General features: G+C 46.7%; 1 protein-coding gene across 1 annotated transcript in view; it reads left to right on the top strand.

Moving 5' to 3' along the window:
* Window positions 1-26,945, top strand: part of Tbxas1 (thromboxane A synthase 1) — a 152,659-nt gene that overhangs the window by 87,212 nt on the left and 38,502 nt on the right. The window contains exons 6-9 of the mRNA XM_076832702.2: window positions 6,100-6,188; window positions 7,964-8,112; window positions 9,725-9,855; window positions 14,469-14,780. Coding sequence (XP_076688817.2) covers window positions 6,100-6,188; window positions 7,964-8,112; window positions 9,725-9,855; window positions 14,469-14,780 — 681 coding nt within the window. The remainder of the gene's footprint in view (window positions 1-6,099; window positions 6,189-7,963; window positions 8,113-9,724; window positions 9,856-14,468; window positions 14,781-26,945) is intronic.

Genomic DNA, 26,945 nt, shown 5'->3' with positions numbered 1-26,945 from the left:
TCTACTGTTGTGTCATGGGGCCTGCCACATCAACTCTCTCGGGGGGTGTTCACCCCGTCCTCACAGAGATACTTCTACAAAACTGACCGAGGATCACGGTGCTCATTCCTGATGTGAAACATTCCCCCAAATCTCCAATCATGGATGACAACTGCGAGAGTTGCCCAAGAAGTCACATTGAGAGTAAGTTACCTATCTATTGCTATGTAGCAAGATTGCCCCCAAACGACAATTTGTCTGATCCTTGTTTCTGTGGCTCAGGCACCACTGGCTTAGGGTCCAGGTCGTAGTCAGTTTGGCAGCTTAACCTGTGATCTCATCTGAAGGCTTCACCAGGGAAGGTCTGCTTCAAGAACGACTCACGTGGCTACTGGCAGGATTCAGTTCTTACTGGGCTTTGGAAGGCAGGATGAAAGTCTGGGTCATTCCTTTAGTCTGTGGGGATCTCCAGAGAGTTTCAGAAAAGCAAATACTCAGAAAACAAGTATTTTCCAAAGGCCTTATACTCATGACAAGGTATAGGATGGATTGGAAATTGAAAAACCTGGAGGCTCTTTTGAAAACCATTTTTCAGTACACCTATGTGTCAGGAACTACACTAAGACCACAAATATGCTGATGCTATCACAGGTGACAGGTGGCAAAGCCTGAATTAGAGGGTGAGCAGGGAGATCAAGACAAAGGGACAGATGAAAGAAGAGAAGCAACATCAAATAATGAGACCAGAACAGGTGGGACCAGCGGGGTCGTCTGGGAGGAACAGAGGAGAGGATTCCTGAAGTCTCAACCACTCTTGGGTATGGGATCCTCCAGAGGACCATATAGTTCTATGTGTTTTACATATTTTATTTTTAATTTTTGCCCCCCAACTCTTCAAGGGAGATATTATTTCTATTTTGCAAATAAAGAAAGAAACTCAGGGGGCTGGGGTTGTAGCTCAGTGGAAGAGCGCTTGCCTAGCATGTGTGAGGCACTGGGTTTGATTCTCAGCACCACATGTAAATAAAATATGGGTCCATCAACAATTAAAAACTATTTTAAAAAAAAGAAAAGAAGGAAAGAAAAAAAGAAACTCAGTGAGGCTAAGGAACCAGCACCAGATCACAAAACTGTGAAGAGCCAGAGAGACGAAACATAACCACTGATAATGACTTAGAGCGTTTGCTCTCCCTGGGCAAGTGCACCTACAAGGCCAACTCTTACCCCTGAGGAAGGAGCTGCTATGGTGGAATTCTGGGGATCATCTCCAAACTCCGCTTTGAGCAGGGCAGTTTCTCAGCCTACTTGGCATTGATCTCTTTCAGAGAGGGGTCTGATGAGGGGTTAATTGAAATCCCTCTCCACCGACCTTCTAGGTCTCCAAGAAGCCATGGGGTCTCAGGTTGAGACATTTGCATGGGACCTTGGAAAAAACAGCCAACTTCCAAGATCAGGGCAGTAGAGGGTCAGCTCATTGGGCCTATCTACTTGCAGTGACCACATCTCATCACCAAGAGAGATTTTGTCATCTCTTTAAATGATACATGAAGACCTAAAGCCTTCCCACCTTTTGGAATCCCCTCTTTTGCCCTCTGTCTGCCCCTTGATCAGAATTCCTTAGACACCATGGTACAGTCCTTTACAAAGCAAAACAAAAATGGGAACTTAAGTAATAAACTTCAGGTTAAGCGGGAAATTCTTTGGGGACTTTCCTTCCCAGGCTCAGGATGGGTTTTACCCTCAGTGGTTACCGCTAGTTACCAAATAGCGGTCCAGCCATCCACTCAGGACCATCTCCAACAGGGACAACCAACGTAAAAGGTGACAGAAACAGAATGGAAAACTGGCTTGGCGGCTGGAATGCAATCCCTGGCCTTAGTCAACACAGGCTGCCTTGGCAAAAGAGCGCAGGTGTGTATTTTCACAGTTTTGGAGCCTGGAAGTTGGACACCAGGGTGCCAGCATTGTTGGTTTCTAGTTAGGCCTCTTTCATGGTTTGAAGATGGCTGCCATCTTGCTGGGTGCACAGGTGGCGGGGCGGGGGGGGGGGAGTGCTGGAGTCCTTTTTTTTTCCTCTACATTTTTTTATTGGTGCATTATAGTTGTACCTGATGGTGGGATTTGTCTTACATATACTTTTGTTGTTCATATTACATGCACACAGCAAAACAATATAATTTGGCCAGTATTCGTCCTAGCACTTCCCTCCTCTGATGTCTCTTCTTATAAAAACACTAATCTCAGATCAGGGCCTTACTCTTTTGACCTCTTTTAACCTTAATGATTTCCTGAGTGGCCCCATGTCTAAATACAGCTAGCCTGAGAATCAGAATGACAACACAGGAATTTGGGGGGAGGATACGAACATTCAGTCCAAAACAACATCTCAGGAAGAAATCACTTTAAAAGAACCTAGCAGCATTAATATTTTATGTGATTATAAATACAATAGGTATACATTATGAAAAATATAGAATAAAACAAAAACAAAAATCTCTCATCCTATGAAGAAGATGAAACATAACAACCACAAATGTGAGCCTTTTACTAAGATCCGAGGGATAATGGCATCATAGATTCATCTGTTCACATGTGTGTGCACATGCCACATTCGCTGCTTGTCCGAAAACCTAGGGGAAGAGCTGTAGAGTTTGTATAAAGATTATGCAAGCCCATCAGAGAGCTTTTGTTTGCATGCAACTCATGTAAGAGTAAATATTCCATAACTGCTGTATATAAGCGAGGAAGAGAACCTGAAACCATGGTTGCTGGCTAAGATACAGATCATGCTCTGCTGTCTTACAATATTTTCTCCACATTGCTTTTAAAAACATTTTTCATATTACATGCCCCATCTCATATCACATTAACCCAAATAAAAATGTCATTATCCATTCCGCTCGACAGACAGCAGGCAGAGTATAGTAGAAAATTGCAGTCACGTCAGCCAGGAACAAAGCATTCTAGTCGAGAGCACATGAAGAGCCGATGGTAGGCAGCTGGTCCGGTTCCCTTTTGCATTGTCCAGGCCTATGGTTGGATTCAGTCTGAGTGGATCTCTCTGAACACACAGGACGTGCTTCTGAAGAGCTGTGTGTAAATCAAATTTTATACTGCATCTCTTTTGTTACCCTAAGGAAGCTTCGAGCCTGGTATCTAAAGAGACTTCCTTTCAAACAGCTTTTTACCATGTTACTCTTCCTCTGAAATGCATCTTTAAAGATATTTCAATATCTGGGATTTTATTAAAATAGTGTGCATTCATACCACTAAGTTTATTAAAATAATCGAAGGAATATAGTAGCCAGGGAAGTTAGTCATAGAAATGTGGCTTTGATAGTACTGAGTTCTCCAAATATTAGGGAGGTCAGTGGCATCTTGGAAATGAGGGCTCAGAGGCCATTTAAGGGACCAGCTGCACCACTTTTGTACTGATGGATTATTAAAATCATGATTTGTGAGAATTTAGAAAAGACTGCAGTAGTCATGAAGGGCCAGCACAGAGTGGACTTCAGGATGGGTTGTGGAGGTAAATTACATTTCTGCCTTAGTCAGTCATTTGACAAAGTCCACCGCAGCCCATCATTGGTAAGATGGGACCTGGTGCAATATTTACTGAGGTTTGTTTGTGGTTGGCCGAAGGATTGTGGAAAATTCTGCAATTTTCTAAAACAGCTTTGTAGGGAGGGCCACAGGACTCCGCACTTGAACCTTTCTCCAAAGCCACAAACTGAAGGAAGACTTAGAAGACACATCTAGCAAATGTTAGAGGAGACGAAGAGGAAGAGCCCAAGTTCCACTCTCGTTCCACAGGAATGCCCCCCAGGGCTTCTCAGGACCAACTACTTCAGAGAGGAGAGCAGAGCACGCAGGGGACCGGGTGACAGGAGCCTTCCTTACACCACAGAGCATGTGGGGCTCACTTGCAGGGAGTTGTCGGAGGGAGGGTTTTAGCAAAGCTGTGTGCTCCCTACCAGTATCCCGCCACCAGTGGCCCAGACTGCCCCACCTTACCTGGCTTCTCCATCACCTGAATGCCTTAGGGTCGCTCAAAGATTGTTCTGCTCATAATACAGTTCTGGCACTTTTTCCAGAAATAAAAGCAATATAAATGTAAAGCCATTCTAATGAATGGATGCTAAAGGGTCAAAAAATCAGTTGCTCATGGCGATGATTCATGAAGAAGACCTTGTGGTTTTCATTAACCTGAACCTCATATTTGTCTGTATTATCATTGTCTGAAAAAGTCGACCTGGCCTTGAGATTGACATGCCAGGTACAGATCACAGGAAGTGATTCATTTACCATTTACTGGATCACACCTGAAATAACACTTGGTTCCATTTATGGGGCTGCCTTTTAGGAGGGACCCTATTAAAAAAAAAAAAAAGGAGGAGCAGTAAGATTAAAGAGATGTGCAAACCATGTGGTTAGAGGAGTCATAGAAGGCAAGGGAACAATTGTGTTGCAGAAGGAGAGTTGCAGATGAATACAGTCGTCTGAATGTTGAGTGCACTATCATACAGAAGTAGTTAGAAATGAAACCAAAGAGAGGTTGTCAGAGAGTGCAATGGTTAGCTTTCTGTCACTATAACAAATGCCTGAAACAATCAACTCATAAAGAGAAAAGGTTTATATTGGCTCACAGTTTTAGAAGTTTCAGTCCATGATGTGTTGGTCCCATTGCTTCGATGTGTGGTAGCACATCATGGTGAGAGCTCAGGGCAGAGCAGAAGCACTTACTTCATGGCTGGAAGTGAAAGAGAGAGTGAGGAAGAGCCTGGAGTCCCATAATCCCCTTCAACAGCACACCCACAATGGCTTCAAGGCCTTCTGATAGGCCCCACCTCCTAAAGGTTCTGCTACTCCCAATAGCACCACTCTTCGGGGCAGGCCTTTAGCACACAGACTGGGGCGACACTTAAGACCCAAACAATAGCAGGAGTCAGATTTTGCCTCAGCACAATAGCATACCTCCTGGCAAGTAGACTGACGTTTTATAACTTTCCCCAATACTTCAGTATTTTAAGAGCAAAGAGTAGGTATTGTGTAATCGTTAAAATTCATTCGTTCTTTTGACAAATGATTACTATGTGTCAGACATTGTTCTGTGTTCTGGGGATACAGAAATGAGCAGGCCAAACTTCCCCTGCCCTCAGGAACTTAATGGTCAAATGTCACAATAGTAAAATCTAAACCTAAGGTAACGTTTCAAAACTTCCATAAGAAGTGTTCAGAGCAATGGCGGACAGCATATTGCTTTAGCTAAGGTGCTCTTCTAGAACAGACACTGGTTAAAATAACTTCCCTAAAGACTTCCAGCTTGAAGTTGACACATCCTGATGCCCATCCAGCCCCACAGAATTCCACCCACCCAACAAGTCTGTTGAGTGGGCAACCAAAACCAATGTCTAAATTTTTGGAAACTGGGTGATGGCTACATGATCCCATGCTCTCCACCTTTCTGTGGGAAATTTTCCATGATGTAAATATTTTAATATTAATAAAAGAAACCAGCCATTGCCTTGTGTGAGAGAGAAGCCCCCTTGAAGTCAAGAGCCACACTGATTTCAAAGTCTTAAGCAGCTTAAGCACAAATGAATAGCCATCATCAGAGACGCTCTAAAAATAACTTCTGTGTTAATTAAGAAGTTGAAATGGATGACCTTAGGTCCCTTTGGATACCGAGTTTATGTTCTAGTGGAAGATCTAAGTTATAATTGGAACAAGCAAACAGGGACCTGGGTTAATTCCAGAGCCAGGGCACATGGAGTGCTGTCTGTTACTTCCTTGCTAACTACACCATGAAACCGAACGTGGATCCTACGCACTTAATGATCACTTTCATGATTATTTTGCCATATTTACTTTAAATCCTTCCTTCTTTTTTTGTTTCTCCTCCAAAAAGCTTCCTTAAGCCAAAATAGATGTTTACAGTTATTATATTTTACGTATGTTTATGAATTTTGGAGCTTCCTCCTTAATCTTAGCTGTATAAAAACTACCTTCAGAACAAAATCCATTTTCCCAGAAATCACCCCATCTAACCTCATCATCTGCAGCCAATTCAGGCTTGCTGCCTGCCTGATGCCCTAATGACACCTTATTGTCCATTATCAGATGATGCCCCTCATCAGCCAAGCCTGTGACCTTCTCCTGGATCACTTAAAGACCTATGCAGAATCTGGGGATGCCTTTGACATCCAGAGGTAAGGATGCGACGTGACAGATGAGAAGTCACAGTTTTAAACAACTGCTTCTTGTAACTGTACCTAATCAGGGGACAATTACCTTGGGACTAACAAACTGTAGAAATACTAGAAGCTCATAAAAGTATGGATGGACTGAGTCGTGAGAAAAACATGAAACCCACTTAAAACATGAAACAGAAATGAGAGGGCGTGGCCTGTAGAAGAGAACCCTGCAGTGTTGGATTGTCTTCCTCCTTCTGCAGACCCAGGGCGGAAAGGACAGGCCTGGGCAGAAGGGACAGGGACCTGGGGGAGAGTGTGTGAATTTTCACATCAAGAAAAATAGTACAGAGACTGGGGTTGTGGCTCAGTGGTAGAGCACTTGCCTAGCACACGCAGGGCACTGGGTTCAATTTTCAGCACCACATGTAAATAAAATCCATCAAAGTCCTTTTAAAAAATTAAAAAAAAAAAATAGTGCAGCACCTCCATATGGAAACCACGGCGTGGACATTACACTTAATGGCTGCTTATCTGGCTTTCCTCCTAGAAACCTTTAGTTGTTTGCTGCCAAATCATGGCTAACAGCAAATCACCTGGACACTGACTCATGATCATCAGTGCGCATAAAATCACACCATCATCACCAACATTCACATGTCCACAGGGCTTCTCAACCACATTCCCTCTGATTATAGGATGCAGAAGGTGGCTAAAGATAAGCTGGTCTGTCACCTATGAAAGCAATGTAAATGACTCTTAAAACCCTTAGATCTCCAGTCGTTAGGATCCCATAGAGCCACATTCAGTAGCCTCGGTTTTGTCTTTACTCGCGCGGGCAAATGGGAAATCGGTGGTAGAAGCGTTTCCAAGAGAAGCAGTCAAAACTCTAAAGTCATCTGGAAATGTCATTTACTCCTTACTAAAACAGTGGCTATGGAACTGATGTCGAAGAGGCACTAAATGTGTGCCCACATCCAGGACAGAAATAGACCTTGTAATTATCCCAGGATATTAATAACTCAGTTGTTAGTCTTCTTAAAAAGAACTTAAGCTGACTTCTCCCGGAAGAAAGCAAAAAGGGAAAAAAGAAGATAATTCTAGTTTAAAATGGCCTTCTGGGAGACAGGCTTCCTATGGCCCAAGAGGTCAAAGTTTCTGGAGCTACTGCCAGATACTTTCCTCTGTTTGTTTCTCAAGTGCAAAGTGTGCTTTCTGTAATAACACACATAAGGTCGTGAAGCCTGTCCTAAAGTTCATCTGGTATTTGTTCGAGTGGGAAGAGTCCTCATTTTTTGTTTGTTGTTTTTTTTAAAAAAAAACTGTAAAAATCATTAGGAAGAAAAGGAGGGAAAAGTTAATAAAACTAGACCATCAGTTTGTTTGTTCATTAATGACAGTTTGACAGATACCAATTCATCACTGGATTCTGACCTTCACAGGCACAGCCTGGAGGCAAAGCTGTAGGCGTTGGGGCTCCAGGGTTCCCTTCTCCAGAGGCAAGAGAATGTAAAATGTGCCTCTTGGTAGTTGGCTCTGCTCTGCTTGGTCCGGGGCTCCTGAACCCGGTGGTTGAGTTAGCCACACCCTCCGTGAGCTCGCTGGGGGCCCCACGCGTGCTCCCACACTCTGCTGCGGCTGCGCACCCCAGCAGCTCCTCTCCCAATGTCTCAAGTCCCTCTGCAGGGCGAGGGTCTCCCAGTAGCCAGGGAGCCTCACTTTGTTGGGAGGGGTGCATGGGTGGAGGGCCAAGGCCAGCAACCTTGCAAATTCAAACATGCCCCCCTCCCTAGGTGCTACTGCTATTACACCACAGACCTGGTGGCCAGTGTCGCCTTCGGCACCCAGGTGGACTCCCGGAAGGTTCCCGAGGACCCCTTTGTGGAATCCTGCAGGCGTTTCTTTGCGTTCTCTATCCCCAGGCCTCTCCTCGTCTTACTGTGTAAGTACAGCTCCTGCCCGGGGTGGTAACGCCAGACCTGGGGCCACTTGCAGGCTCTATCCATGCGGCTAGGAAAGGACACTTGAGGGTCTCTGAAAGCTGCCCTGCAGGGATGGGGTCTTCCTGGAGTCACCAGGGTTTTCTTGTCACAGCCTGGGGCCACTTATCACCAACACAGGTAGCCCTGGCTTCTGTCACCACCATGGAGGTGAGAACGGTGGCGCCGCTCTGCATGCATTGCTTCATTAACTCCTGCCATTCTGCCTCTGAGAAATATCCTGCCCCCACTTTCCAGATGAAAAACTGAGGCTTGAAAAGGCAGAGCCAAGACCAAAAACCTTCCATTTTCTAGCACATTTTTCTCCCCTCCAGCAAAATCCTCTTCAGAAGACTTCTCGCTGGAAGCCCAATGTACAGTAAACTAGGACACTGTGTGGCAAACACAGAGTTGTTTACAATTGCATAGTAAACATAGAAATTGCTGGGTGAGTGACTAGGAGGTGGCCTAATGCTACAGAGACAGGTCCATTGGCTTCATTTTTATTTTACAAATGAGTTTTTGCTCCCCCCCACCCCACCCCCACCAACTCCAGCATCTTCTTGCTTTTAAGAAAGCATTGACGCATTCTTATTGCTATCAGGGAACTCGCCCTGATTTCCGGTGTTCTGCTGGGCAGGTAAATTCTTAACCAGTTTCATGGGAGGCCCTGTCACCTCCGTCAGCTCTACACAGAAATTGTAGATGTCCGTGTAAGGTCCAGCAGTCTCTTCCTGCCCCATCCCTTGAATTACGGGACCCATCCTGTGTCCTGTGGATTGGTGGCCCTATTGTCCCTGCTTTCCCTGATCGCTCTGCCTCTTAACTGGGCAGAGTGTTCTGAGACCCCTGAGTGTCCAGAACTGTCCTCTCCAGGCCAGAACCCTGTGTGCAGTAGGCCCACCATGGAGCTGAGCTCCCCTGTGGCCAGGCCGCAGCCCCAGGGTCCAGAACCACTCTCCAGGAGGGATTAGGTGGCTCTGACCCAGGGAAGCCTATCCCAAGGGCACAGCATCAAGGACTCAGGCTTATCTGGCATGCAAGGGAGGAGCCCATGGCCGATGGGGCCAGCACTATGTCAGCCTTGTGGTAGTGGCTCTTAGAGACAATTCAACAATTCAGGTGGTTGCTCTGGGGACAGTTGTCCAGAGAAAGAAATGCAAATGACCGGAAAGTTAAGAAAGTAAATGAGCTTCTACCCCTTGCTAAGACTTGAAGCACAGCCTGTGATCTGCTCTCTTGACAGAAGAGAAAGACCTCAGTCTGAATATCTAGAACCTGAGCCACTAATTCACAAGCTGAGACCTCCTGTAGAGGGCCAGCTGAGGGGGAGGACTTGGTTAATCAGGCAGACATTTATTGAGTGCTTACTATGTGCAAGGAATGGTGACAGGGACAGAGATGGAGCCAGACATAACCCAGCTCTGAGAAGCAGTGATTCCCGGGGGAGGGAGAGGGGCAGGCCTTCGGAATGACTCGATTTCAAGGGGGGCACTTGCTTCCTAGTAACAGGCGTCTAATAGCCATGGGTTATTATGGCCCCCTTTTCAATGCCACTTTTGTTTTTCTTTCAAGTATCATTTCCATCCATAATGGTCCCACTGGCCCGGATTCTGCCCAATAAGAACCGAGATGAACTGAATGGCTTTTTTAACAAACTCATTAGGAATGAGATTGCCTTGCGGGACCAGCAAGCTGCAGAAGAGGTAACGTATTTTAATAGGATACAGCCTGGAAACAGAATGGAACCTAATTTGCCATCGCTCTCTCTCCTTTTTCTTCCCTCCCAGCCCCACACATCATGCTGTCCTCCAGCAATCTGCTGCCCTGAGCTTTCCAGGGGCAGTGGAAAGCAAAGTGGAAGGTCAACGAGAACGGGGAGGAGAGGTGGGAAAGGAGAGGAGGAGGAAAAGCCCCGAGCAATGGGTCCCTCCCCTGACACGGCGACCAGAATGAACGCTGCCCCCCAAAAACTGCCACTCCAGCTCAAACATCACCCCAAGCGCAGGTTAGAGAAGCCCATAAGAATCTTCTAGGTAAATGTGCCCCATGTAATTTTCATGAGCATATTCTTTTTATTGAAAAATGGCAAGACGGAGTGTCATAGCATGAATAGCATAAATATTAGAGAGAAGTTTGTGCAACTGTCAATCAATCCTACGATCCCTTTCAGGGTAGAAGATGTTGCTACAAAATCTGTGGTTGAGTGCCTTCTGGTCTCTTTAGCAGGCTTCATTTGAGATCTAGAGCTTTCTTTCCTCCTTACAGACTAGCACTCTGCTTGGCACATAGTGGGAATCGAGTAAATATTTGTTGATTGGACTCGGCTAAGAATAGAAGTAAGAATTTTCACTGTGAAAAAAGATCATTTCAATACCAGATATGCTCATGCATGCGTAAATGCTGTTCTTTAAGGGCCTCGTTGCATTCAAGAAACTTACTGAAAGGAAAAACGAGGCTGAAAGGGCTTTTCCTTAACTGACTTGTTCAAGATGGAGCTTTAAAAGGGTTTTCCCAAAGACTGAGTGGCTCAGAGGAATTCATGAGGTCCAATGGTTAAAGCATTGGCCTAGAATGAAATCAGAGTCGATTAGTGGCTGGATTCAGAGAGCAGCCTTGGGCGGCGGCCTTGTCCTCTCATCTTCATACCCTGGGGACCGTATAGCAAGTGCATCTGGATCCACAAGACATGGGAAGGTTTATACAAACTCTTGGCCCCTTGGCCCACACCACTCTAAACGCAACTTGAATGTGCTTGGAGCTGTGGGAGGAATCAGCTAGCTGGTCTACCTAGCCTGACTCTGAATTCCGAAGGACAGAGCACTCCTGTCCAGGTGCTGTCTTCTTGGCAGCGAGGAGACAGGCTGAGGGAGGAAGGATAAAGAAAAATTTTGAACCTTAATAGCACTGTAAAGGACTCCCCTATGTAAGCCTTCTCTCTGTCTCTCTCTCTCTCTCTCTCACACACACACACACACATACACACACAGACTCCCCACACCCTACACTCCTAGCCTGAAACCCACTGGTTGTGGAATCAAGCTGAAAATTTAAAAAACTGTTTCACTGAGTGACTTACTAAGAGGTGAGAGGTTTTTAAAGATCCGATTACTGGGATTGCCTAGAGCTTTTCCTTTTATAAACTCTAAAGCTATTTGTTTCAAACAATGAGTTGATCTGAGAGAAACCTCCCCACCACAAATCCAGGACTGCCCATGTCAAGACTGAGCTATAAGGTTACTAAGAAAACTTACTTGAAAGCCATCAGAACTCTGTATACATTCCATCAAGCAGATGTGTGTTTGTGCAGAGAAAATGCTGCACAGATGTTAAAAGGTAAATATTTTTCTAAGCTCTAGCCGTTGGGTGGATTAGACACCTACATCTATCAGGACACGTATTTTTCTTGGATATAACCATAAACCAGCACTGTTTTGGTCCTAAATGGGCAGTGTTCAGATAGCCTCCATGATGCCGTGTGAATAATAGGAACCGTCCACACTAATGTTCCTCTGCAGCGCAGAAGCCCTGGAGGGCAGCCCTTCCCTCCAACCTCATCAGCTGGAGGTGAAGGCACATTTCTGCAAGCCTCCGCCGGCCCTTTAGCAGGCTGGCTGAGCTGGGGTAAGAGGAAAGACTGCCAGCTGCCCTCTGCCCCTGGAAAAATACTTGATATGGATGTAGCTATGCCTTGTCCCCACCCCGTCCCCGCAAAGCCACACCAAGTCTCAGGGACCGCAACCGTGTCACACCCCGAGGAGGTTCAAATGGACCACCTGAGAGGTCCAGGGATGCTCTGGAGTCCCTCGCTGGCTAGGGGAGCAGCGGGTGCTCATTTCTCCCTGACACCACCCCCAGATCTCCACCCCACCCTGGTTCTGCTCTGCGTTCACAGGGATATCTGTGGGACTGCAGCAGCCACCATGTTAGCCAAACAGCAGGAGGGATGCTGGGGACTGCCAGCCCTCCAGGATGCCATGTAGACATCTACAGGAGCAGGGTCAGGGCGGAATGAAGAGGCCGCCTCTTGCTGACCCTTGGCCGTTTTCTCAGCTATTAGTCTGAGCCGGATGCCAAGAAGCAGAGGGCTCGCTTTCTTGGCCCCAACATGTGCGACATCCACAGCCTTAGCCCTGAGCTCTGCTAGGCTCTCCTCAGACACCTCGAAGGTCACAAAGCGGGGGTGCCTTCTGCTCTAAATAACTCGCAGTGGTTATCCAGCCCAGCTCACCCTTCTTCAGAGGGTGTGTATGGCTTTACGTTTTGATTGGTGGAATTATTTATTGCATATCTAATATGGGCTCAGCACAGAACTAGGCACGCATGGGGGCTGGGCGGAGGGGCCTGCCCTGGGGATGCTTATAACCTTATGGAGCAAAAAAGGCAACCACACATGAAATCACAACAATCTTAATAGAGGAATCACATTTTTGAAAAAGATGGCATTACATGCTAATGTGTGGGGCATAGATTATTCATGCAATAGAAATTCAGAAGCCAATGAATTGAGAAAAGGCTGCAACTAGCAAAGTACTTTGAAATTAAAATATTTTCCTGGTGGGGGTTCTGATACTCTCTTTTGCTGTTTTAATTCCATAAACTTCAGAAAGGAACATCATCTTGGTTGTCATTCATCACATTAAAGGGCATTTCAAAGAAGAGATGCGCCAGGCATACACTTTGTTAATGCTCAAGCAATATGTAAACACTCCTATAGTTAAAATTAGTGTCCTAAAAATATAAAGAATATGCAAATTACTGATAAGAAAGGTAGGGGAGATGGTAAGAAAGCTCTAACCACTTAAATGGGGGGTGAGGATTTACTGAAAAAAAAAGGGATGGATAGGAAGCAGAAAGCTAGGTCTGGGGGCTTTGAAGACATGCTCCATTCGTCAGCTCCGTCCCCTGTCCCCCAGTTCTGTTGACTTTCTACCATGAGAGAAAACTTCTGACTACCCAGAGGAGCTCTAAATTGCGCATGAGTGAGCAACTGAGCTTGGGCTCTGGTTTAAATCCATAAGAAGCTTTCTTGTGCTCTTATCAGAGAAACAACCAACAGTTCAAACATATCAGAGTAAAAAGTAAATGCTCCCCTGGTTTCCCACCTCCCCCAGCTTACTAGGAACTGTTAAGTGTGGACATTGCTAAATGTTTTCCATGCGGAGATGTATACACATAATTACACATATTGTGTACTTATTGTTTTTACAGAAATTAGATTCCACGCATACTGCTCCCCAATGTTTTTTTGTTTTGTTTGCTTAACAAAGTGACTCCACACCTTTCCATACCAGCCCAGATAGAATAGAATGACCTCATCTGAAATGGATAAAGGAAATGTAGTGTATAAACCCCATGGAATATTATTTAGTCATAAAAAAGAATGAAATCAGGCAAGGGTTGTGGCTCAGCAGTAGAGACAAGATCCTGGGTTCGATTCTCAGCACCACATAAAAATAAATAAATGAAATAAAGGGATTGTGCCAACTACAACTAAAAAATAAATGTTAAAAAAAATGAAATCATGTCATTTGCTGCAACATAGATGGAAACCAGAGGCCGTTATGGTATGTGAAATAAGCCAGACACAGAAAGACAAATGCAGCATGTCCTCTGTCACATGTGGAAACTAATAATAAAGTGGATTTTTTTTCCCATAGAAGTAGAAAGTAGAATCGTGTCATTAGAAGCTGGGAAGGATGTGAGGGAAGGAGAGGGCTAGAGGGCTATTGAATAATGGTGCCAAATCCTATTAGATTAAAGGATTAAGTCCCAGTGTTCTGTAGCACAGTAGGGTGACTATAGTTTACAGCAGCTTATTTCACATTTTGTAAAGAAATAAAAATGAGTTTGAAAGTTCCCAGCACAAAGAAATGATAAATATTTAAGGAGATGGAAATGCTAAGGATTCTGATTTGACCATCACACATTAAATACATTAATCACACTATACGCCATAAATATGTGCAATTAGGGAAAAAAAAAAAAAAAAAGCATGGTGCTTTTTTTTTTTTTTTTTTTTTTGCGGTGCTGGGATGCGCCCGAGGCCTTGTGCGTGCCAGTGCGCTCTGTGCCACTGAGCCCCACCTCAGCCAGCCTGTCTTGTTGACCATCAGCATCACAGTCTGCCCGCTGCTGCCCAAGTCTAGGGAACGATGAGGTGGTCTCCAGGTCCTGGCCATCCCAGATACCCCAGTGACAAGGATCCTGTTTCTACTGAGCTCTTCAAACGTTAGGCCATGTGTCTCCTTCCTCTGTCCTCCAAGAAACCTCCTTCTGTGACTCTAAGGTCACAATGTGCATTTTGCTCTGTCCTTAGAGGCGGAGAGATTTCCTCCAAGCAGTGCTGGACGCCCGGTACTCTGCGAGCTCCGTGGGCCTGGACGACTTTGACTTTGCCAAGGAGGTCCCCTCCTCTGGCAAGGGCACAGGGGACCCCTCCCAGCAGCAGCCCAGAGCCTTGTCCACGCCTTTGACTGTGGATGAGATCGTGGGTCAGGCCGTGCTCTTCCTCATCGCGGGCTATGAGATGGTCGCCAACACACTGTCCTTCGCCACCTACCTGCTGGCCACCCACCCCGACTGCCAGAAGAGGCTTCTGAGCGAGGTGGACCTCTTCCAGGAGAAACATGTGAGTACAGGTGGGGTCCACAGGCGGCCAATCTTGTGCTCCTGGAAGTGAAACTTGTTGGACTAACTTGCTGATCTCACACCCTAAGTTCATAAGATGAGATCAGGCCACTGCTGGCCTTCTCCATCTCTCTGGTCCAGTGAGTAAAATAGAGGGGTCAGAAACACAGAAGGAAAAAAAGGCAGATGGTGCGGGTACCTTCACTGTCTGGGACTGCCCCCAAACTGGCCAGGGAACCTGCAAAGTCCCAGGGAGGTTTGGGCGTCCACGGGCAGCATCTGGGAAGGAGGTGTGGCTTCCCGACACTGACTGTGAAGTGGCCACACGGAGGGAGACACGTGTGAGCCAGAAAAGGCAGCTGGGCCGCAGGACAGGAGTGGACACAGGACAGGCCCAGCTGAAGCAGGAATGGAGACCAGCTGAGCTGAGGAGGGCCACAGGCAGAGGGAGGTGGAGGTGGCTGGTGAGGTGGGTCTGGGCCTCTGGGTGTTCCTCCAGATCAGGCCCTTCTCAGCCAGCTTGCTTGGTTGGTGAGCCAGGCTACTTTCACCTTGTATGTGCATGTGTGCATGTGTGCACATGTGTGTGTATGCATGTTGTGGGGGGGGCTTCGACCTGTGAGTTGTTAAACAGAATCATTTTAAAAATCTGTGCTTTCAAATGGCATCCTTTCTATGACATTCTGATGTCATTATTATTACCCTCACAATTCCAGAAGGTGGCTTGTTCTCTTATTGGAATCATTAGGAAAAAAAAAAAAAAAATGTGTATAGTAAGCTATACAAACTAATTCCTGGAAAATTTCACTTCTCTATCCTCCTGGGGAGGCAGAGGCAAAGTTTGTCTTTCTTCTCCGCTAGCAGCTTTTAAACATTTGAAAACTGAGTCACTGTGTGATTAATTCTCTCAATTTGGGGTTCAACGTGAGCTTATGGTCCACTTCAAGTTCTGTGTTGTTATGGCAACTGCCAAGCCAGGTCTCCCAGTCCCCTGCTTATACAATTGATCTTTTGAGCCTAGATGCAAGAGTTTATATTTATTCTTATTACTGTTCAAGTCAGTCAAAATAATTTTGAATCTTGATTCTGCCATCTGTCATATTAGCAGTTCCTCCAGCTTTGTGTCATCTGAGACTTGCTAAGCATGTCTCCTATTTCATCTAAGTCATTGACTAAAATGTTGAACAGGACAGGGCTCCCTCCAGATTGACATTGATCCATTAATCAATATTCTTCAGGCATGGAGTCTCAACAAGCTGCGAATCCAAATAACCCTAGCACCTCTCTCATCCTGTTTTATAGGTACTTATTTAATATTTGGTTTAAATTGAGGAGGGGGTGGAGGGACCAAAGATGATTGGAGCACACTGGAGCAAGAGAAACCAGGGGAGCTGGAGGGCTTCCCTATAGTTGCAGGTAACAGAACCCCAACTCTTCCCTTCCCTTTAGTTGCAGGTAACAGAACCCCAACTCAAATTGATCTTAACAAAAACACAAACAAACTCACAAATTTATATTTATGAATGCAAATAGTCACACGGCTCAGGGATAGATGTTGCTTCAGGAAAATCTCTATCCAGGCCTCAAGATATGTGCTCAGGTTCCAGTATCTTCTGCCCAGTTCCTGGCTGTGTGTCCTTTAAGGTGGGCCCATTTTGGGTCCTGCTGTCCTCTGGAAGCCCCAGGAAGCCTGCCAGGAATGTCTGTGACCACATACTTCCTTATCCTGCCCAGTGAAGAGGCTCTGTGGCCTCAAATTCCCAGCAAGAGTCAGGAAGGGCACTCTGATGGGGATGCTAAGGTCACTGTCCATTCTGGACCCCATTTTCATGGTCAGGGCATGAGGGTCCCAGTGGCCTCATGCCAATCAGACCCCAGCCCCAGGTCAGGTCTGCTCAGGTCATTTGGCTAAGAGCTTGGGAGAATGACTTCCTGAAGAATGCCTAAGGGGCTATCCCAGGAAGGCATCAGCAGGAGGTTCAGCCCCAAGTCCCAAATAAACCAGGAGGAGGTGCCGGGCAGCCTGTAGACCTGGCGGAGGCTTGGAGGGGGGCGGAGCTCTGAGAGGTAGAAGTCCTGACGGGCACCTTGAGGGAACTTAAAGGCTGATTGATAAACAATTCCGTTGTATCTATTAAACGATATCTCCCTTCCATATTAAACCCGCCAGGGCAATAAAAGGCAGCAAAAATTGATTCTAGAATATGGCATCATTTGGAGAGCTACAGAGCCCTAGGAACCTGCCTATCACATGAGCTAAGACCCGTCAGGCCTGGGTGTAGAAATATCCGGGACACAGGGTGAGCTTCCCACCCAAAACCCTCACGCACACAGGATACCTCTGTCATGGCCTGAACTGACCGTGACCTTGAGGAGAGCCACCCTGGCCTCTGTCAATCTCGGAGTCTTGGATCAGGCCTTCTTTCCTGGGGCCATCTCCCACAGGTTGTGCCAAATAGCCCAAGGCCCTGAAGAGATTACCTGGGCAAATAAACTGATTATAGCAGAGAAAGGTTTTCAAACTTGAGTGCATGCAAAATCATTTGATAAGACAGTATAAAACGCATATTCTAGGGCCCTGGATTCAGAGGTTCTGATTCCGTAAGTCTGGGCTGGGGCTTGGGAACATGAATTTTTAATAAACATCCCAGGTGGGGACACTGGTTCCACTTGGAGAATGTAATCTTGCACTCTTAGGGCCCAGCTCCCTCTTCCAAGAAAAAAAAACAGCATCCAACAACCTGCCCCAGCCTCACAACCCCACTCTGTAGATCATATTCTTTCCTCAGGCAATGTTTGGGATGGTCTTTGACAAATAGGAAACTAGTTGTTGTCTTTTAAAAAATAAATTTGGTAGTCACAATAGCATTGCTTTGTGTGGCCTTGCTCAGGATACCCACTCGATTAAATTTGTAAATTTTCTTTTCTTTCTTTCTCTCTTGTTTTATTTTTTTAAATTTTTTTTTAACTATAATCAGAGCTCTGTTAATATGGGCCATCTGTCAGGACAGGGAAATGCAGATTAGATGTTCACACATTAGCTATTTTCCTGAAAATATTCCTGAAAATTTGCATGTAAAGTATGACTTGTTATAATTTTCCTGCTGGTTTCCATTCAACAAATATTTCTTGAGTGCCAGTTAATGCCAGCTCCCGGGGCTCAGGACCCTCCCTCACACCGTTTTTTGCTAGAGTAGAGAGCACCCCAGAGGCCCCTGTGCCGCCTTTCCTTGGGTTTGTCCATGAGGTCCCTGGATTCCAGCTGGAGTTCACAGGAGCTGCTTCTCCTGAACCATTTCCTTCTACCAATGTCCTTTGAGCATCTGAGGGGAACCCTGTCCCTCCAAAGAAAAGAGTGGGTATGTGCATTGTAACTCCTTCCATGAGCGGTGACAGAAAGTGGCCCAGACTTCTCGGCCCCCAGAGCTACAAGCTCCAGAGGGGCAGGGCTGCTTTCAGACGCCGCTGGATGCAGCAGCTCTGACCCTGTTCCCCAGCGGCTCTCTCCACATCGCTCACCTTCACTTGCTCCTTCACCCTCTGGGACGGTCCCTCTAGTCATCTCTAGATGGCTGAGTGACTAGTACTTTGCACCAGGTGAACTCAGTGAGGTACAAACATGAAACCCTGTGGTATTTTCGCCAGTTTTTTTTTTTTTTTAAACATGCTTTCCTTTCCCATTTCCGGACACCTGGGGCAGATCTCAAAGGTGCCTGTCACTTTGAGGCATTAAAAAGTCCAGACCCATCTGGTTCAGATTAAAACTTCAGTCTCAGATCCAGCACCACACTCTGCTGGGCCTTCCACCCAGGCTGACCCGTGGCCCAAGGAAGCCACCCGGGAAGGGGTGGGGTCTGCTCTTCCTCCTGCCTTCTTCCTGCTGCACCTGCCGGACCCCCTTCTTCGCCAGGGCTTGGGTGTCACAAGAGATCCCAAGTCCTACCCTCCTAGGGACGCTGTCTGGACCTTCTTTTAGGAGCAGATGCAAGAGTGGTTCAGAGGGTTCTTGGGGGAGCCCCCACAACAGAGTTCCCTGACCGAGGAGACCAGCTCCAATGGCCAGCTCCCATTCACAGTTTTGGTGCTACAGTCTCCTTGTGGCAATCAGCCAATGATCTCATTGGCAAGAAGGCTTGAGCCTCAATGCCTCCTGTAGCATCCACAGGACCCACACCAGTGTCGCTCCCTCTGCCAGCCCCTCCCTCCACCCTGACATCTCTTTCCAATTATCTTTCCTCTCCTCAAACAGGTAGAGAGGGCAAATCAGCAATTTTGCTGCATTGTGCAGATGACCAAGGAGAACAGAAGGCCAGGCCCGGGGGCTGCCTTCATCACGCATAGACCCCGTGGTTCCAGATTAGAGCCAGTTTCTTGTCAGGCAGTCATGTTGCTTCTGAACTTCGAAACATCAGCTTTCCAAATTCAGGGGCCTAAGTCCAACAACGCCTGGGACAGCCTTTCTTGTGTACTTCTTGTACATGATGCGGCCACTCCATACTGCCTGTGGTGCAGAGCCAGTCAATCCTTCCTAATGGTTAAAGACAAGGCTGGCAGTTTGCCTGGTTGCACACTGAACCATCCGGAAGTGAAGCTGTCAGCCATGAAGGTCGGTAACTCGGATGATATATTTTCAGCAGAACCAAACCCTGGCACAAGAAGGACACCTTAGGCGCTTCCTTCACTATTGGGGAACATCTTATACATGTGTTTTGGCCCACATCTTCTGTCTAGCAACATCCCATCTCTTACCAGCTACTTTGACCCAAATGACCTTGATTGCCTTTCTCCTTTCAAGGGATGGACTTCTGTTCCAGTGTACAACACAGTTATAACCACTTGATAAATCATGCATCTAGGCTGCTTCTTTCTAGGACACATAAATTTTCTTCCACTTCATCTGATTTAGGAATTTTGTATAGCCTCCCCTACACTTGTCCTACCATCAAAAATCAATTTAGGGCTGGGCATGGTGGTGCACACCTGTAATTCCATCGGCTTGGGAGGCTGAGGCACAAGGATCATGAGTTCAGAGCCAGCCTCAGCAACTTAGTGAGGCCCTAAGCAACTCAGCAAAACCCTGTCTCTAAATAAAATAGAAAAAAGGGCTGCGGATGTGGCTTAGTGGTGAAGCACCCCGGGTTCAACCCTGGTACCACAAACAAACAAACAAAAAACCCCATCAATTTAGAAACTTCTTGGTCCATTTCCATTACTACAACAAAATACTTGAGACAAGGTATTTTATTCTAGACCAGGTATGTCTATTTTTTAATTTTTAAAGAATAGACATTTATTTTGCTCAGAGTTCATGGAGGCTGGGAAGCCCAAGAGCATGCTGCCAGCATCTGATCTGTTGGCATCTGACAAGGGCATCCTTGCTGCATCGTAACATGGCAGAGGCCATCACATCATGAGACACAACAAGCACGCCAGCTCACCCAGGTCTCCTTCTCTTACAATGCCACCAATGACATCATAGGGACCCTACCCTCATTACCTCTTCTAAACCTCCCTACCTCCCAATGGCCCTACTTTCAAATCCCATCAGCATATGACTGGGGGATTAAGTTTCTACCCCTGAGTTCTGGGGACAATCAAACCATACAATTCCCTTTCTCAAGTCACTCAATCTTTTTTTTTTAAAAAAAGGCTATTTTTTAATGCCTTTATTTTATTTATTTATTTTTATGTGGTGCTAAGGATTGAACCCAGTGCCTCACATATGCTAGATAAGCGCTCTACCACTGAGCCATACCCCCAGCTCTCAAGTCACCCAATCTTGAGGACACTCTCTTGTCCCCTTGTTGTCCTAGTCATGTTGAAGAGGAGGCACTTCCATTAAATTCAATAGTGAAGGAGCAGAGAAGGGTTTATGTATTTGTACCCCTTACCAAATTAAAAAAAAAAAAAAACACCAATTTTCGAATAAGACCTTGTTGTTTGGATGCTTCATTTTGTCTTCTAATATATAATTTTAAAAAGGATGGGGGGGAACAATCTGTTCCCACATCAATAATTTTTGTTATAGCTTTAGCAATTTGTGTTGAAATTATTGACTTTTGATCTGGCTAAACCATTCTCTTTTCTTCTCTTTGGTGCCGGACTGTGCCAGCCAAAATTTATGACCCATTTTCCTTCTGCTTAATTGTTGATATAAATCTACTGCATAGAACCCAGTTGTAAATTTATCACAAACTGGATTGGATTGATATACAGTCTCTCTTTAGGATAATTTGAACACAGTTATGCCTCAGAAGGAAGGCCAGATTCTTAAAACATCTCTTGAATAGCTGTTGTGTCCCTATTATAAATACCTAATTAAAATACAACATACTCTTCTTTTTTCTCTTAAGGGTAAAGGGGCATTCCAAGCTAGTTATTTCAGCTGATTGGCTCACACTGACAGTAAGAGCAAGGTTAGGAATTTGTTCTCGAAGCAGCCAGAGGATCTCAAAGGGAAAAAAACATATTCCATGGCTACAAGAATTTATGTATATAACCATTTTACCCTCAACCAGCTATTTCATTAATATATGTCCTTTGTCACGGGGGCGGGGAGTTCAGAGAAAAAAATATGCGAATAGCTTAACATAAATTCATGCTCACTATGGAGAAAATTGTGTCCCAGTTGGGATCCTTCCCAGGGTCAATCTTCACACAGGCAGTAAGACACAGTCAGCTTTGAGATCAAGTGAAAAGCTGGAAATGGGTTTTCTCCATTGGGAAGGTCCCCTCTCCATTGCCCACATCTGCAGGGGTGTCACTGAAAGTGAACTCAGGTGTTCCCCACCAGCTCAAACCCAGCCACACAGGCCTGAGTGGCTCTTCAGAATCCCTCCCTTTCCTTCAGATGCCACATCTGTGAAATAGACACGAAGCCACAAGGCAGAAGGAGAGAGGTAGGAACAAAGAACAACTTGCAGCCCTAATGTCCAACTACAACACAAAGAACTGGGGCAGTAACAGTGCAGAGCAGGCCACAACCTGCAGCACAGCCACCAGCTGGAGCATCTCAGACTTCATCGTGGGTAGGGATCCCCTAGGGATCTTGTTAAAAACTGCAGAATCTGATTTGCAGGGTCTGGGGTGGAGCCTGAGCATCTGCATTCCTAACAGCTCCCAGCCCACACTGAGGAACAGATTCTGAACCCTAAAACCTGCCTCTATCTTTTTTTTTTTTCTGCCTCTATCTTTACTATGATGTCTGAAGCAGTATTTATCCCGAATGACAGAGGGGCCACTGGTCTGCATTGGTTTACCTTTTGTGAATACATGTGAAAGGCTTCAAGAAAGTTCCAATGAGTTTGATGGCACTTTCTTTATTGAGTGGGAGACAGAGTGTGATGGAGGAATTAATCTAATAGACTTTAGAAGTTTATAAATCTTTCTAAATTAATCCTAAAATCTTGCTTCCTTAAATAACTTCTCCATGGGAGGAAGTCAGAAGGTGCTTCTGAGTTGATTTAAAGTCATTTTCAAAGCAGGTGACACAGGCACCCAGAGGTTTCTCTCTATACCCATCAGGCCAACCTCTTAGTCAGGGAATTTCATGTAGCCCATAACTCCCCCAAGGACTTCCTAGTGTACCCAGGAGCTTTGGACCCCTGGGAGAGGCATGGTAAAGTCTTGTGGCCAAAAGGCACTTCCCCTGACACCATCTCTCTGGGGGCCTCCATCAAGATCTGCACTATTTTCACTTTAGGAGTAAGAGCTGTGAGGTTGGGTGGGCTTGGAAATCTATCCGACTTGCCCATTTCCTGTTCTTTCTGGAAGCGTCTGACCGGCATCCTGATGAGTACCAGGGCAGGGCAGTACACAGCCTGTAAAGAAAGGCGTCTCTGGGTCCGTGCCTGGAACTCTATCTTGCAAGTTGTGGTTTGTGGCCCCTGCTGCCAAAGCACTGGGTCCCAGAAGGAGGACAGGATAGAAGGCACTTCTGCGACCCGTCACTCAACAACTCAAGAGTCTCCAAAGCAGAGTGACCAGTCAAGCAACAGAGAAATTATCCATGATTATTATACAAACTGAAGGGTCTTTCTCTTCTTGGGGACATTTGTGGGAAGGTAGGCTGTGCCACATTGGGCTGTGAATGGACTCCATCTCCATACCCAGGGCTCTAAACGCCTCCATTCCCTCTTCCTTTTTCTTATTTTCATTCTGGTTCTTCTCCCCAGATCCAGGGAGACCCAGAATCTTCCCTGCTCCACCTCCTGGCTCACTGCCCACTTGGGAGCCCTGAATGGCCCAGAGGCCTGTAGTCACACATAGCAAGGTGCCAAGGCAGGAGGCAGATAGAGGGGCAAGAAGGACTCAGAGTGGTTTTTCTGGGCCACCTGTAGCAGTTTTAGCAATTGAAGCTCCAAGTGCCCCCTATCCATAAAGTCTCTTCAGAGCAGAGGGAGAGGTGACCCGCAAAGAGATGTTCCTCCTGGGAATGGGCCACACCAATCAGCATGGATGTGGGGCTCCTCATGTGGCAACTGAGAGTATCTTATATTCAATATCTGAGTCTCCGGAGGGACCAACATTTGCTAAGTAAATAAGCTGGTGGGTGGTTTCCAGCAATCTAGAAAAGCAAGAATTGAAAGCCACTCTGGACTGCTACCTCCACAGGTGAGGCTCAGTGCTCTGTATGTCCATCCACTTGGCATTGAGGTAATTGGTGACAGAATGGCTCATTTATTTAACTGTTGAGCACACTATGGGCTCTTAGCACATCAGAAGAATGGGTTTTATTTCCAACAATTAGCTTTTGAAATAAAAGAATAAACACACACTTTTTTGTTTTGACTTCCCTGTACACTACTGTCCAAAGCCACTTTTAGGGAGCAGAAACTTTGAAATGATGTCATCTGGTAAGAATTTAAAGACCCCTGGTCTCTACATAAACCTTCTCTCTCCACCCATCATTAGGCTGAAAATGTCACCTTTAGGAGGATCTTTGTTTGGGAGCAGGGAGCCACTTTGGCCCCCTGCTGGGCCTCCTGGTGGACTCCAGAGCCCAGAATAGTGCCTGGCACATAGTGGGCTTGTGGGAAATAAGCTTAGAGAAAAGGTGGAATGAATGCAGTTCTCCCTTCTCTAACTGGAGGCTGAGCACAGTTTAGGGGGGGGACAGGCAGGGGGCACACTGGGTGAAACATGTAGGTTCCTGCTTCCAGGGAGGAAGGAGTTGACCAGGTTGCTGAGGGAGATAGAGGCAGGCTGAAGGGCCATGCCAGGTGGTCCCCACAGCCCAACAGTTGGACCCTACAGGGTTCTCATGGGCACCACACAGACCCATGAGTTAACACCTACCATGTTTCAAGGCAAGAAAGGCAGGGAACCAGGACCTTTAGTTCCCAGGAGACTTAGGGGCCACCTAAGGCAGCTGCCCACTCAGGACAGACGTCCAAGAGATCTCACGGCTGGGCTTGAATGCTCCGGGAACAAGGAGCTCACTACCTACCGCCCCCACCCCTGCTGCCTGCCTGTCTGCAGCCTTGGGGTCCAGGGTGTTGGGGAGTCGACTAGAAGTCTGAAAACTCCCGGCACCTGCCCAGGGCTCCCCCATGCTCGTGCTAGCCACTGGTCATCTCAGAGCTGAGGAGGGAAGGTGGGGAATGAGTAGAGAATTAGGGAGCTTTCCAAGAAGCATTCACTCAAGGCCCAGACTTTCCAGGAGGCCAGTTTTGCCCCAGGACTGTGGGCAGAATGATGTTCTGTTTCGTGGTTTGGGCTTTTTTTAAAGATGAAGTTTTATGACTGAATACAGAATGTGTGAAAATCTCACCTCCATAAGTCTCTTAGTCCAGGCAGAGGAACATTCCACATCAGAAGGCAGGTTGGACTCCCTCACGAATTGCCACACGTAAGGTTTATGAAGCTAAGCATTTAGAAATCTGTCTTTAAAATTTAAATATTTAGATTGGGTCCCTAGGACACAAGAGGCAATGCCTGTTTCTCGCCCACTTGGTTTGATTTTCTTCCCCCTTCTTTTTGGTAGCTCAAGTTGTTTTTCAAAGCCTCATTCCTTGAACATTCCCGATAGGAAGAATGTAATTAAACTCCACTGGCCTCCCCTGCTGGGACCCAACGGGGGCCAGAGCTGTAGGGAGCACCCACAGACACCCTGCAAACAGAGTTCTTGGTATGAAGATGAGAAGAGGACCAGCTTCCCCGGCTGTCAGCTAGAAGGACTAGAAAGCCACCCTGACTCTCTTTGCAGTGGGCCCCTCTCTGAGACATTATAATTAGTAATTTGAGACAGGAAAGAGGACAAATTCCTCACCCCCGTAGCTCTAGGCAAGAACTTCAACTTGAAAAGTAATTGGCTCAAGTGGCTGACAAGCGGAGAGGGGGTTCTTTCCAGTCAAAACCTTTTAATGAACATGGCAAAGCTAGAGATCCCGGACCCCTGTTAAGTCACTGCATTTGGGATCCGGGGGCTGGTGCTGTGCTGAGACCCAGCTGGTACCAAAGCAGAGAGGGTTGTGTGTGAGAGATGGGCTCCCAACCACACTCCACCAAACCTAGACTTGACCACAGGACAGGCCCCCTGAGCAGGAGGGAGCCTTGAGACCAGCACTGACCACAGCCTGAGCGCATGGGGCACCAAGCTGTCACTCACAGGCAGTATCTCATGGGTACTGACATAATCACTTTGTTCCTTAGTTCTCCTGTCTTTAAAATGGGGATGGTAACACTATGTAGCTCATGGGGTTGTTGAGATAAAGCGAGTTCACACACTTCCTAGGTTTGGAACAGTACTGACATTACATCCGGGTTAGTCCTGTCATCCCCCTGCCCCATGCCTCAGTTTCCTTGTCTGTAAGCAGAAGGGATTGGACTAGTTCTCTCCTGTCGAGGGTGATGATGGAGTGGTTCTACGGCAGGCCCTAAGCCAAACACTTTACATATGTGTGAACTTGATCCTTGCAATAATTTTATGAAATAGGACCAATCGCCAAGCCCACTTCACTGGTGGGGAAAGAGATCTGCAGAGGAACAGAACCAAGAGGAGAGAGAGAGGGGTTTATTTTAAGGATTCAGCTATTGTGATTGTGGGGCTGAAAGTCTGAAATCGGTGGGGCAGGATGCAGTTTGGAAACTCAGGCAGGAGTTGATGCTAGAATCCTGAGACAGAATTTCTCCTGCTGGAAACCTCAGCTTTTGCTCTTAAGGCCCTCAACTGGTTGGATGAGGCCCACCCACCTTACGAAGGGTAATCTCCTTTACTTAAAGTCAGCTGAATGTAGGTGTTAACTACACCAGCAGGACACCTTCACTGCAGCACAGAGGATCATGTTTGATTTAATGTCTGGATGCTGTAGCCTAACGAGGTTGACGTGAAGGCTCTGCTCAAGAGGGGCTTGGGGAAGATGGATAACTTAAGATGAGGGATGCATCAGGAAGGGCATGTGAGGCTTGGCACACGCCTGTCCATCACAATACCGAGTCTGTTCTTCTCATCACTGTCTCTAGTGTGGCGGGATCCTCAGTGCCGTAGTACTCCTGTCCAACCGGCCGGGCAATCGTGGCTCTGTGGTTCCATAAAGGGGAGATGCTGATGGGGCAGCTTGGAACTAGGTTTGCACCATGCTTTTGCAGGACCAGGGAAATGCCAACTGCCCTGTCTGCCTGCCTCAAGGGCACGCACCCCCTCACCAGTCACCTTCACCAGCGCCATCCTGGACCTGTCACCCTCGTTCTCCGCCCCAGGGATAAGGTTTCCTGGAAGGTCCTGGTTTTGCCACAGCCTGTCCTCATTCCATGTCCTCATTTCATCGTCCATCCTGTGAGTTTGAGAATTCTTTCTTGGTGGCCCTCATAGAGCAGAATGAATTATACACAGGTAACTGCTCCCCTGGAGGAGAGGAGGTTTCTCCCTAGGAGTTTCTAGGTCCCTGGATGCTTAATCCACTTGGCAAGGACATTCCTAAAATGGAGACTTCATTTGTGAACGATCTCGTCCCACTCATTGTAGAAGGTTCTGTGGCCACCCCGGGCTTTCTCTTTGGGTTCTGCCCCCACTGGCCCTTTTCCCTAGCTGCACTTCCTTGTAGTTGGTTTTCACTATGTGCACTGTTAAAGGACATTCAACAAGCACCTGGACATGTGTCTTGCAGCCCACTTGCCATCTGGACCCTCTCTCTGCCCACTGCTGGGCTGCCTCTGCAGAGCAATG

Source organism: Callospermophilus lateralis, chromosome 1 (assembly GCF_048772815.1).
Source record: "Callospermophilus lateralis isolate mCalLat2 chromosome 1, mCalLat2.hap1, whole genome shotgun sequence".
NCBI lineage: Eukaryota > Metazoa > Chordata > Mammalia > Rodentia > Sciuridae > Callospermophilus > Callospermophilus lateralis.
The sequence above is the reverse complement of the archived record's forward strand: the minus strand, read 5'-3'. Positions and strand labels throughout refer to the sequence as shown.